This window comes from Somniosus microcephalus, chromosome 27, assembly GCF_052327205.1.
Source record: "Somniosus microcephalus isolate GS21.2 chromosome 27, FLI_Smic_1.0, whole genome shotgun sequence".
NCBI classification, from domain to species: Eukaryota; Metazoa; Chordata; class Chondrichthyes; order Squaliformes; family Somniosidae; genus Somniosus; species Somniosus microcephalus.
Window position 1 is genome coordinate 48453062 of NC_141013.1, and position 13949 is coordinate 48467010.

General features: G+C 47.2%; 1 protein-coding gene across 1 annotated transcript in view; it reads right to left on the reverse strand.

Moving 5' to 3' along the window:
- Positions 1 to 8194: 8194 nt before the first annotated feature.
- The window catches only part of chsy1 (chondroitin sulfate synthase 1), a 51875-nt gene continuing 46120 nt past the window's right edge, over positions 8195 to 13949 (reverse strand). Inside the window, exon 2 of the mRNA XM_085968932.1 lies at positions 8195 to 12937. Coding sequence (XP_085825058.1) covers positions 11345 to 12937 — 1593 coding nt within the window. The 3' untranslated portion in view covers positions 8195 to 11344. The remainder of the gene's footprint in view (positions 12938 to 13949) is intronic.

Genomic DNA, 13949 nt, shown 5'->3' on the forward strand with positions numbered 1-13949 from the left:
CAGTGGTTCAAGAAGGTGGCTCACCACCACCTTCTCAAGGGCAATTAGGGATGGGCAATAAATGCCGGCCTTGCCAGTGACGCCCACATCCCGAGAATGAATTAAAAAATTGTATGAGGATTGTGGGATTAGGCTGGGATTAGACTGGGTCAGACTGGGTGGAATATTAAAGGGAATGAGTAGGGAACAAGAGTGTGGAAGTAGACTAGGTGGGATATGAAAGGGTACGGGGAGTGAGTGGGATTATTAAAAACTATGGGGCTGAGAGCAGGAGTGTGGGATTAGGCTATGTGGGATATTAAAGGGTATGGGGAGTGAGGGGGAGAGTGGGATCAGACTGGGTGGGATAGTAAAGGGAATGGGAAGTGAGCAGGAGAGTGGGATTAGACTGGGTGGGATATTAAAGGGTATGGGGAGTGAGGGGGAGAGTGGGATCAGACTGGGTGGGATAGTAAAGGGAATGGGGAGTGAGCAAGAGAGTGGGATTAGACTGGGTGGGATATTAAAGGGTATGGGGAGTGAGGGGGAGAGTGGGATTAGACTGGGTGGGATATTAATGGGTTCGGGGAGTGAGGGGGAGAGTGGAATTAGACTGAGTGGGATATTAATGGGTTCGGGGAGTGAGGGGGAGAGTGGGATTAGACTGGGTGGGATATTAATGGGTTCGGGGAGTGAGGGGCAGAGTGGGATTAGACTGGGTGGGATATTAATGGGTTCGGGGAGTGAGGGGGAGAGTGGGATTAGACTGGGTGGGATATTAATGGGTTCGGGGAGTGAGGGGGAGAGTGGGATTAGACTGGGTGAGATATTAATGGGTTCGGGGAGTGAGGGGGAGAGTGAGATTAGACTGGGTGAGATATTAATGGGTTCGGGGAGTGAGGGGGAGAGTGGGATTAGACTGGGTGGGATATTAATGGGTTCGGGGAGTGAGGGATTAGACTGGGTGGGATATTAATGGGTTCGGGGGAGAGTGGGATTAGGCTGGGTGGGATATTAATGGGTTCGGGGAGTGAGGGGGAGAGTGGGATTAGACTGGGTGGGATATTAATGGGTTCGGGGAGTGAGGGGGAGAGTGGGATTAGACTGGGTGGGATATTAATGGGTTCGGGGAGTGAGGGGGAGAGTGGGATTAGACTGGGTGGGATATTAAAGGGTACGGGGAGAATGGGATTAGAATGGGTGGGATATTAAAGGGTGTGGGCAGTGAGCGGAAGAGTGGGATTAGACTGGGTGGGATATTAAAGGGTATGGGGAGTGAGGGGGAGAGTGGGATTTGACTGGGTGGGATATTAATGGGTTCGGGGAGTGAGGGGCAGAGTGGGATTAGACTGGGTGGGATATTAATGGGTTCGGGGAGTGAGGGGGAGAGTGGGATTAGACTGGGTGGGATATTAATGGGTTCGGGGAGTGAGGGGGAGAGTGGGATTAGACTGGGTGGGATATTAATGGGTTCGGGGAGTGAGGGGGAGAGTGGGATTAGACTGGGTGGGATATTAATGGGTTCGGGGAGTGAGGGATTAGACTGGGTGGGATATTAATGGGTTCGGGGAGTGAGGGGGAGAGTGGGATTAGACTGGGTGAGATATTAATGGGTTCGGGGAGTGAGGGGGAGAGTGGGATTAGACTGGGTGGGATATTAATGGGTGAGGGGGAGAGTGGGATTAGGCTGGGTGGGATATTAATGGGTTCGGGGAGTGAGGGGGAGAGTGGGATTAGACTGGGTGGGATATTAATGGGTTCGGGGGAGAGTGGGATTAGACTGGGTGGGATATTAATGGGTTCGGGGAGTGAGGGGGAGAGTGGGATTAGACTGGGTGGGATATTAAAGGGTTCGGGGGAGAGTGGGATTAGACTGGGTGGGATATTAATGGGTGCGGGGAGTGAGGGGCAGAGTGGGATTAGATTGGGTGGGATATTAATGGGTGCAGGAAGTGAGGGGCAGAGTGGGATTAGACTGGGTGGGATATTAAAGGGTTTGGGGAGTGAGGGGGAGAGTGGGATTAGACTGGGTGGGATATTAATGGGTGCGGGGAGTGAGGGGGAGAGTGGGATTAGACTGGGTGGGATATTAAAGGGTTCGGGGAGTGAGGGGGAGAGTGGATTAGACTGGGTGGGATATTAATGGGTGCGGGGAGTGAGGGGCAGTGTGGGATTAGACTGGGTGTGATGTTAATGGGTGCGGGGAGTGAGGGGCAGAGTGGGATTAGACTGGGTGGGATATTAATGGGTGCGGGGAGTGAGGGGCAGAGTGGGATTAGACTGGGTGTGATGTTAATGGGTGCGGGGAGTGAGGGGCAGAGTGGGATTAGACTGGGTGGGATATTAATGGGTGCGGGGAGTGAGGGGCACAGTGGGATTAGACTGGGTGGGATGTTAATGGGTGCGGGGAGTGAGCAGGGGCTAGACTAGGTGGTTTATGGAGAATAACACCATCACAGATTGCATGGACTCCACAGACTGTTTTTTTAAATCACCCAATATCGCAGTGGCTGATTGCAGGAATTGGTGAACTTCCCACCTGGCACACTTTGCTTCCCAATGCAGTAACAGGTTGGACGTTGGAATGCCTGTTCCAAATAGGCGGAGCAGAGGCCTCATTGGGATATTCAGTCGGTGCTTTGATTTTGCCGCAGTGCTGGTGTGTGGGAGAGCGGATGTCGAAAGCTCCTGTTTGAAATGGGTGGCCAGTGTTAATCGAGAGCAGTCACTGTCCTGGAGATGACTGCAATATAAAAGGAACTGCATTCCAGCCATCTTTCTTCATTCTTTTCCCTTGTCAGGTTGCACTCCAATTTATGTCAATGGTTTATTTTCCCAAGACCAAACGGTTTCTCAATGGGGTCCCCTTGTGACGTATTTGGAAGAGTTTCTCCCCAGATCCTTTTATATTCTCCTCTTTTCAGTGATTATTCAGCACCTCTTTCAATGCTATAATTGATTTAGCATCAATCCTCATTTATGGCAAAGCATTGTGCATCCTGATAGCTGTCTGCAAAATCTCCTCGGAATCTTTTCCTTTGTAAGCTTGTCAGCTGTGGCTCAGTTGGTCGCACACTCGCGTAGAAGGTTGTGGCTTCAAGTCCCACTCCAGGGACTTGAGCACATAAATCTAGGCCTGCAGTGCAGTACTGTGTTGAGGGAGTGCTGCACTGTCGGAGGTGCTGTCTTTCAGATGAACCGCAGGTCCCTTGCTGTTTGTGGTCTACATTAATCACAGAATCACACAGAATCACAGAAACCCCACAGTGCAGATAGAGGCCATTTCGGCCCATCGAGCCTGCACCGACACATATCCCACCCAATCCCCGTAACCCCTACACCAACACCAACACATATCCCACCCTATTCCTGTAACCTCACGTATTTAATCCCCCTAACACTAAGGGTCAATTTATCATAGCCAATCAACCTAACCCGCACATCTTTGGACTGTGGGAGGAAACCGGAGCACCCGGAGAAAACCCACGCAAACACGGGGAGAATGTGCAAACTCCACACAGACAGTGATTTGGATGTGAATGTAAAAGGTATGATCAGTAAGTTCACAGATGACACGAAAATTGGTGGGGTGGTAAATAGCGAGGCGGGAAGCCTCAGGCTACAGGATGATATGGTCAGATGGGCAGAACAGTGGCAAATGGAATTTAACCCTGAAAAGTGTGAGGTGATGCATTTTGGATGGACTAACAAGGCAAGGGAATACACAATGAATGGTAAGACCCTAAGAAAGACAGAGGATCAGAGGGACCTTGGTGTGCATGTACATAGATCCCTGAAGGCAGCAGAACAGGTGGATAAGGTGGTTAAAAAGGCATATGGGATACTTGCCTTCATTAGCCGAGGCACAGAATATAAGAGCAGGGAGGTTATGATGGAGCTGTACAAAACGCTGGTAAGGCCACAGCTGGAGTACTGTGTGCAGTTCTGGTCGCCACACTATAGGAAGGATGTGATTGCTTTGGAGAGGGTGCAGAGGAGATTTACCAGGATGTTACCTGGGCTGGAGCGCTTCAGCTATGAAGAAAGACTGGACAGGCTGGGGTTGTTTTCCTTGGAGCAGAGAAGGCTGAGGGGGGACCTGATTGAGGTATACAAAATTATGAGGGGCATAGATAGGGTGGATAGAAAGGAACTTTTCCCCTTAGTAGAGGGGTCAATAACAAGGGGGCATAGATTCAAGGTAAGGGGCAGGAGGTTTAGAGAGGATTTGAGGAAGAACTTTTTCACCTAGAGGGTGGTTGGAATCTGGAACTCACTGCCTGAAAGGGTGGTAGAGGCAGGAACCCTCAACAACATTCAAGAAGCATTTGGATGAGCACTTGAAATGCCATAGCATACAAGGCTACGGACCAAATGCTGGAAAATGGGATTAGATTAGACAGGGCTTGATGGCCGGCGCGGACGTGATGGGCCGAAGGGCCTCTTTCTGTGCTGTATAACTCTATGACTATGTTAAACCTATGTCTGCTCTCTCAGGTGGATGTAAAAGATCCCATGGCACTATTTCGAAGAAGAGCAGCGGAGTTATCCCTCGTGTCCTGGCCAATATTAATCCCTTAATCAACATAACAAAAACTGATTATCTGGTCATTATCACATTGCTGTTTGTGGGAGATTGCTGTGTGCAAATTGGTTGCCATGTTTCCCACATTACAACAGTGACTCCACTTCAAAAATACTGCATTGGCTGTAAAGTGCTTTGAGACGTCCGGTGGTTGTGAAAGGCGCTATATAAATGTAAGTTTTTCTTTTCTCTGGTCATTTTCCTACAAATGGAAATAATCTGTTTACCTGGACTGTTTCTTTCATCATTTTGAACAGCTCAATCCTATCCCCCTCAATCCTATCCCCCTCAATCCTATCCCCCTCAATCCTATCCCCCTCAACCCTCTAACAGAATTCTGCGCTGCTTGCTCCAATCTTTCCTCCCTGGCAATTCTGTTTTAAACTTTCTCCGGGGTTGTTATAGTTGTCCTACATTGGAGGAACCCAAAACTGCAAGGAGCATTCCAGATGTTGTGCAATTATAAACTTTTTACTTTTGTATTCAATCTCGCAGTCAAAAAAATCCTATTGCCCTTTTTAATGCCTTTAGTTTGTCCACTCAAGATTTTTTACATCACATTCTGATCTTTGGCTTTGAAACATTTTACAATTAAGGCATATTTCAAATCGTTATTGTTGTTCCCAAAGATTCACCACCTCACATTCTTCTGTATTTGAGCATCTCACCTTATTCCACCCCTCTTGCCCCTCATTTAAAATTCTTGTTCTCTACCGCCCACCCAAGTACCATAAAAATGCTATTACCGAGATATCTTCACTGTTCTCCTCCCTCAGCCTCGGCACCGAACGACTTCTCATCCTCGGTGCTTTCAACCTCCATCTCAATTCATCATGCTCTCTATCCTGAGTTCATTAGCCTCCTATCCTCCCTTAATCGCTCCCTCTATGTAAACTCCCCAACCCATATTCACGGCCACCCCCTCAACCTTGTGGTCTCGCTACTCCCATCGTGTCAATTGCAGATAAGACCATCTCTGACCATCTCCTCGTATCGCTCTCCACCCACATCCCCCTTCCACCCTACCCCACTCCACTCCCCCCCAACTCTACTTCCTTCTGTGTCTGCCCATGGAAAAAACTCTTAGAACTGCACTTATGAAATCCCAACTGTCCAGCCTCTGGCCCTCCATTCACCACGACATTTCTGCAGCTACCGATCTGCTCACCACAGCCTCACCACCACCTTGGATGCCCTAGTCCCTATTAAAACAATTACCCTCTCTCACCCTGGCCGTTCCCCCTGGTACGGTTCTCATCTTCGCTCCCTTCAGTCCAAGGGATGCAGACTCGAACGGATATAGCAGCCAACTGGTTTAGCCATTCACCGCCAGATCTGGCTGGACCACATAAAGCACTATCGGGCCCTGCTCTCGTCTGCCAAAATTGCACACTACTCCAGAATCATTCTGGAATGCAAAGATAAACCTATTCTCTACTGCCAACTGTCTTCTTAAACCCCTCTGCCCCGTCTCCTCCACCCTCACCTCCGATAACAAGTGTGAGGAGCTCATGGACTTCTTTGTCTCTAAGATTGAGACCATCCATTCAGCTGCCTCTGCCACATCCCTTCCTTCCCCTATCCCACTGGGCCAAACTTAATCTAAGGTTCCCCCCTGCCCTAGCCCTGAACTCACATCGTTCTCCAGTTTCTCTCCAATCTCCTCTCATGACCTCTCTGCACTCATCTTGTCCATGAGACCCACCTCCTACTCCCTCGACCCTATTCCCACCAAACTGTTGACCACCCAACTTCCTTTTCTGGCTCCCATGTTAGCTGATATTGTTAACGGTGTTCTCCTCAGGCACTGTCCCCCTCTCCCTCAAATCTGCATCATCACCCCTCAAAAAACCAACCTATGATCCCTCCGTCCTTGCAAACTACCGCCCCATCTCCAACCTCCCTTGCCTCTCCAGTCCTTGAACGTGTTGTTGCCTCCCAAATCCGTGCCCATCTTTCCCGCAATTCCACATTTGAATCCATCACGTTTCCGCCCTTGCCACAATACTGAAATGGCTCTCATCAAAGTCACAAATGACATCCTGTGTGACTCTGAAAGGTAAACTATCCCTCCTCATCCTTCTTGACTTGTGTGCAGCCTTTGACACGTTGACCACTCCATCCTTCAACACCTCTCCACTGTCGTCCAGCTGGGTGGGACTGCACTTACCTGGTTCCATTCTTATCTATCTAATCGTAACCAGAGAATCACCTACAACAGCTTCTCTTCCTACTCCTGCATCATTACCTCTGGTGTCCCCCAAGGATCTATCCTTGGCCACCTCCCCCCATTTCTCAGCTACATGCTGCCCCTTAGCGTCATCATCCAAAAACACAGCGTTAGTTTCCACATGTACGCGGACGACACCCAGCTCTACCTCACTACTTCTTCGTTCGACCCCTCCAGTCTCTAAATTGTCAGACTGCTTGTCTGACATATAGTTCTAGATGAGCAAAGATTTTCTCCACATTTAAATATTGGGAAGACCGAAGCCATTGTTTTCTGTCCCTGCCACAAACTCCGTTCCCTAGCCACTGACTCCATCCCTCTCCCTAACATCCTGAGGCTGAACCACACTGTTTGGAACCTTGGTGTCATATTTGACCCTGAAATGAGCTTCCGACCACCTATCCACAGCATAACAAAGACCACTTATTTCCACCTCCGTAACATTGCCGGTCTTCGCCCTTGCCTCAGCTCATCCGCTACTAAAACCCTCATCTGTGCCTGTTACCTCTAGACTTGACTATTCCAACACTCCTGGCTGGGCTCCCACATTCCACCCTACGTAAACCTGAGGTCATCCAAAACTCAGCTGCCCGTGTCCTAACTCGCACCAAGTCCCGTTCGCCCATCACCCCTGTGCTCACTGACCTACATTGGCTCCCGGTTAAGCAGCGCCTCGATTTCAAAATTCTCATCCTTATTTTCAAATCCATCTAGGGCCTCGTCCTTCCTATCTCTGTAATCTCCTTCAGCCCACAACCGAGATATCTGCACTCCTGTAATTATGCCTTCTTGCGCATCCCTGCTTATAAATCACCCACCCTTTGGTGGCCGTGCCTTCTGCTGCCTAGGCCTTAAGTTCTGGAATTCCCTGCCTAAACCGCTCCGCCTCGCTACCTCTCTTTCCTCCTTTAAGACACCCCTTAAAACCTACCTTTGACCAAGCTTTTGGTCACCTGCCCTAATTTATCCTTATGTGGCTCGGTGTCAAATTAAAAAAAAAACTCCTGTGCAGCACCTGGGAACGTTTTACTACTTTAAAAGGTGAATATACACATACACACACATTGTTGTATTAAATGGAATTTGCTGTTTATCTGACAACTCAGCTTTGTTCTATCTCGCTCTCGTCTCCCAGCCTTTCTATCCCGCTCCTTCTCCCAGCCTTTCTATCCCGCTCCATTCTCCCAGCCTTTCTATCCCGCTCCATTCTCCCAGCCTTTCTATCCCATTCCCATCTCCCAGGCTCTTTCTATCACCCTGTCTCCCAGCCTCTTTCTATCCCTCTCTAGTCTCCTGTATACTTGCTACTCCTCCTAGTTTCATTTTATTAAAGATGAATTTAAAAAATTTTCCTATCATACTATATTCATTGGCAAATTAAATCACAAAAACACAAGAAATGTATTGAAATGTTTAATAAACCAGTCTGGCAAGAGGGATTAAGAATTTTGCATGGAGATTCGCATTGCAAAATTTCAGAACTTTACTGGTTAAAAGCTGGAAACTCTATTAACAGATAGTCGCAAAATTGCATCTCATTTTAAATTTAAGAAAAAACACATTGTCAAACTGTCCCAAATTCTTCAGGAAGTGCCCGCGATACGAAGAAAGCCTAGACTCTGGCTGTCCCACAAGGTGGGTCTCACTGCAGGTCTGGAGATATTTTGGTTACATCAACCAGCTCAATAAGCTATTCTTTTTTCAAAATTGCGAGCACATCGAATTTGAAATTGCAGAATCCCTAACACACACACAAAACTACATCAGCTTCCCCACACCTGGTTGCCATTGCAAGTGTCCGCTCAAAGCATTTGGTTCAGAAAAGTTTCCCTTTAAATCCTTGCAGGTTTGTAGTAAGGTGCATTAAACATTGCATTGTGAGAGCGGGGAAATCCCACTAATAGTTATCCTCATTACCTAATTTGAGATAACAAGCAGGAAGTAATGACAAAACTAGGAAGTACAGTGAATGGCCTTCACTACGGGTAGCCAGTTAGGACTGTCCTGTAGAAACATAATTAGGTTGGTCCAAAGTAAAATACAAGTTTGTGTCTCCAACATAGTACATGGTCCAAAATCCGAGAGCATTAATGAGGGGAATGGAACAGACAGCTTTCCAATCTGATCACTAACTGGAAAATAACAGGGAGTTTAACAAAGGGTTTATGTACATCCCACAAAATCACCTCCAAGAATCTGGATCAAAATGTGGAGATTGGTCAGCACATCAATGCTGACACTGTGCGGAGCAGAATTAACTTCTCATTTGTAATTAAATATTTAATTTGTGCCGATGAGCATTGGATTCTTCCAGGCACAGACTGAGGGGGGAATCACAGTTAATAAAGAACAGGGCTGGATTCCACTGCAGCGAGTAGAGGAAACTCTCCCTCATAGGAAGGCTGAATGAAGGTGTCATTTGCAGCAAGGTGGAATGGTTTCATTAATTCTCGGGATATTTTCTCCTCATTTTGTGTGTGCTGTCAGACAACCACACACACTAAAAACAAGACACACACACAAGTCACAGGGGTTGGCAGAAATTAACATGGAAAGCAGCTTAAAAAAATGTTACGTAAATATAATTTGACAAATAGCACAGCATCTGGTTAACTGGCTTTGCGCTGTTTTGGCAGAAAAGGATGCTCAGTTGGCACCTTGCCAATTATCAAGAGAACCAGGAGCCTTGAGCAGACTGACTGCGGCTCTGGTTTGCAGTAAAAGTATCGAAGTTTCACAGACACATGGGATCAGCAGACAGCCCCTTGCTCAGTGCAAGCTGGAGGGAAACTAACTGCAGCTTTGGGGAAAATTCCCTTCCACTTTTAAAGGGAGTTCAGTTTTTCCAAAAGGTTTTAAAAAGCTACAGAAAAATAATTTAAGTTTCAAAACGACATTCTTGCCCGTTGTTTATATGAAGTGTTTTTAAAGCCTCAGGCTGCGTCCTCAAATCTCCCGAGATGCTGCTCCGGCCAACCCTCCATCAGTTGGTACCACGCCCTTGGGTCAAACATGGGCTGGCTTAGAAACACTAACCTTTTTTGTTCTCCTCAAACACTTTTCCTTAAACAGTAGCTGTAATAAAGAAGCCCATAAAAAGTAAATGACTGCCTTGGTTTGAGCTGAAGGACAGGTTATACACACGCATGTGGAAGACTCCCGGGGCAGGGAGTGGATTCAGGCTAGATTGGAGGAGCTAGATTGGTATCTGTGGAGAAGGGGGTTGACAGTTGGGGAGGGAACCCTAAAGCAAAAGTAACGGATCACCAGATGCCGAGGGAGGGAATCCCTGATGGAAGAACCAGACATGGGACAGAATTTTGTCTTGAGCACCTGCGCATGAATCATCTGGCAACGGTTCAGACAGGACAGTCACCGCCAATAATGCGCACTGAGATGCGCCAGTAATGTCCCAATGAGATGAGGTCCATTAATGGTGGGCATCCACCCTTCAGTTTTCTTCTCTACTGTGCACAGCCGATAATTTACAACCAGGCCCAAAACACAAAATCCACCCCGTGGAATTTGGAATGGAGTGGTGAGATTCCCCAAGGAAAGCCAGGCTGTAAATGTTCAGGCTACAAGGCTCAACTTCTCACATTTCCTCTCTTTCTGGCGCAATCTAGGTTGCAAAAATATGGAAACATTATAGTAACCAAAAAAAATTCTGTGCTCGAGCTATGGCTCAAATTATATTGTATTATGTGACTGCAGGATCGGGGGGGGGGGGGAGATGAAAGGAACAGAAATAATCCTCAGCGTGTGTGTGATCTAGTAGAAGGCAACATGTCGAAGATGCTGCAAATACAGAGGGCCAGAAACCAACCGGCAATGCTGGGCACAAGATGTTGAATCACACACCACTGAGGAAATTAAATCAACACCAATCTTTGGAAAACATGTCCCAAGATCAAGCACTGTATAAAACGCCACAAACCCTCCTAAATATACAGAACATAACACCTGTTGAACAAACAAACAATCAGAACTTAGATGTCAACATTGTGAAGTAATGGCTAAAATCAATACATTCTGACTGAGCAGAAAAGGAATGAAGTCAATACTGAATTAACAAAATACTGAACATACCAGTTCATTGGCAAAACATAGCATAACGTTATGGAGTGACAACATCGTCAGTGTGCAATAGCCCAGCAGATAGAAATGGGCACAGTCCTTTCATAAATTTAAATATCAACCCAAAAGTATTCACATTATAAGTTAGATTTAGAGAGTCTCGGGGAGCTGGACAGACACATTCTCTACTCATTGAGGTCGATGCCCATTGCCCGATCTCTGCTCCTCTAACCGGAGCACTGTCAATGAGTCATGTGTGGTTACTGATGTCTTCATTGACCAGAGCAGTGAACAGCATCCAGCAACACTGGTGTCAACACTCAATCACAGTATCTTGATTCAAAGTCAAAGCTCTTTTTTGCCTGTAGAACAATTATTTATTTACAATATATATCTCCTGCCACTTTAATCAATTAATTTTATAAAAACATTAAAAAATAAATTAGAAAGGAGTTCTCCAGCCAAGCTGGATGCTAGGCTGTCCTCTTTGAGCCATCATGATTGCTGCTGTTGTCGGGACTGAGTTTGTTTTTCTCCAGCCATAGCTCCGCCAGCTGCTGTGTAGAGCCATAGGCTGAGGCTTTCGAGGCCAAGCACATCTTGGATTGGTTCACTTCCAGGTTTGGGTCACAATAGATCGGATGGTGGATATGAACAATTCCAACTTCTTGACTCCTGAATGGCTTTAAACCAACTTGAATGACTTTGTTGAAAAGGTCCACATCCTCCATCCCCCAGCCCTGGATCAAGACGTCAAACCCACCAGCAAGCAGGAGGTCACTTTTGTAAACACAAGTGATCCCAAATCCATAGTGTCTCCAGAATCCGGTCTTTATCGTGAAGGCATAATTGTTGTCATTGGGAACTTTCCCCGCTTGTACAATCTTTGGGTCATATTGGGTGAAGATTATTGGAAAGTACGCTTGTTTCCCTGGCACAGCATTATCCCTGCAACGCTGCAGGAAATCCACTGTAAAAATCAAGTCAACATCACAAAACAGAAGCAGAGAATCATTGCTAAACTGAGCAGCCCCAAGCTGCAGGGCATGAGCCCTGGAAAACTCCCCCGTCACTGGCACAAGCTGCATCTCGGCTTTGGGATATTTTACCCGATAGTCTCTCATCAGTTCTACTTGTTTAGTTTTGTCTGGATTTGAATCAGAGTTGAACAGCAAAATAACTAATTTGACATTTTGATTTGAAATCAGACAAGTCCTTTCAAAGTTTTCCATGAATCCCTCAAACATTTCAAAGCGGCCGGAGAGCGGAACTAAGATGTTGATTTTCTCATCTTTGAGCTCCTTGTGCCCAACGCTAGCAGCTCCACGGTGGAAAGGGACAAATATTTTGAAGGGGTTCGAGAGGAAGGAGAGAGATCGCGAGTTGCTGTTAATTTTATTGGCCAAATCTTTGGCATCAATCTCTTCACGCTCAGCAAACTGGATCTTGCTGAATGTCTGCTGCAGGTAAGCGTGTCTCCTGACAGGGACCGTCATCTTCTTGCCCTTGTGCTTTTTATAGAGAAGGAGCAGGTCCAGTACATACTCAGCCCCGTACATAGGGTTAACTCTTCGGTAACCATACTGAATCTCTTTGAAGTCAATGATCCGGCCTCTGGTCTTGGCGTTTGCATTGATCATTTCCATCACCTGCATGATAACATCGTCTAAAGCTTCCTTCTGAGATGAATCCATCCCTCTCCGTGGAGGCTGCCCATCGAAAGCTGAATAAAGGTGTTTCGCAGTCAGGAACTCCCACTCCAGCACCTCTTCCCTGTGCTGAGGTTGGAACCGCATGAAGGAAGGCGGAATTCCCAACTGAATGTCGTCTTTGTGAAGCTGGGAGTTGCTGTACCTGCCCATCAGCACGATCTCCCGGTGAAGCTGGATGGTGCGATAGCGGAGCTCGGCAATCCTGCGGCTCAGCATGTAGCTGTGGAGCCGGTACTGGTACTCAGGACTCTTATTGGGATGCAGAGTAATCGCCCGCTGGATTTTGCTGTTGTGGAGATCTTGGATGTAGCCTTTTTTATTCTGTTCATAGTTTTCATAAAACAACTGCTGCATCTGTAAATGAAAAAGCAAAAATACTGAAGATTTCAGAGGTAGTACATGTACAAACATCACCCATTGTGCTTTCAGTTCCCTCCAAGATGCTAACTCTCTGCCTGGATGTGGTCCCAGCAATCACCTTCCAGCACTTACCTCAAGTGGTCATTATTTGCACGTGAGCCTCAACACAGTGTGCTGGCAGGCTTTCCAACCATGGGGGGCCTCACAGTCAGGCACAATCCTGCCACCTCTAGGGGTCAACAACCTCTTTGGGGGGGGGGGGGGGGGGGTGGTGACCAGCAGTGGAGCCCATGGCCTAATCTTTCTACTCTGGCCCACAGGCACAGATACCAGCTGTAGTGCCCCAGAGTGCTGCTTCAGCCAAAGAAAGACCAGGCTCAAACCTGTCGATGGGGCTCACAGATGCTGATTCTTCAACCAGTGCAGTCAGTGCTGGAAGTGTGCGCACTGATTTTCAATGTCAAATAGCTCTGGGTGTAAACATGTGGCGAGCTCTTACTGATCCTTTATCAAACTTCTGCCCATTACTTTGGAACATTCTGCACCAATTGCCAGAGGATATCTCAGGCTTCCTATTAGTAACTAGCTCCATTTCAAGAGAATAAAATAAATTGCAACTCCAAGGAGTTTGAAACAGGCTCAGAAGCAAGCTACAGAATTAAAAAGCATTTACAACACAGAAACAGGCCGTTCGGCCCAACAGGTCCAAGCCTGTATTTATGCTCCCCACAAGCCTCATCAACCATTACAGGCAACAGAAGTCTCGTCGAGCAGGTTACAGTGACTGTTTGCATTACAAGAGTAAAGTAGAGGTTAGTCTCTGGCCATGACCTCCTGCCAGACAAACTCCACTGTTCTCTGTTGGTGCCCCTCCCTCCATGCAGCAGCACCCTCATTTCACCATCCATCCAACAACAAATTCAGTCCCTGCCCCTCCATCACTTGCCCACAGATTCCATTTGCTGTCTCCACATCTGGCCACGTACCTTGTGGCTGAATGGCTTTA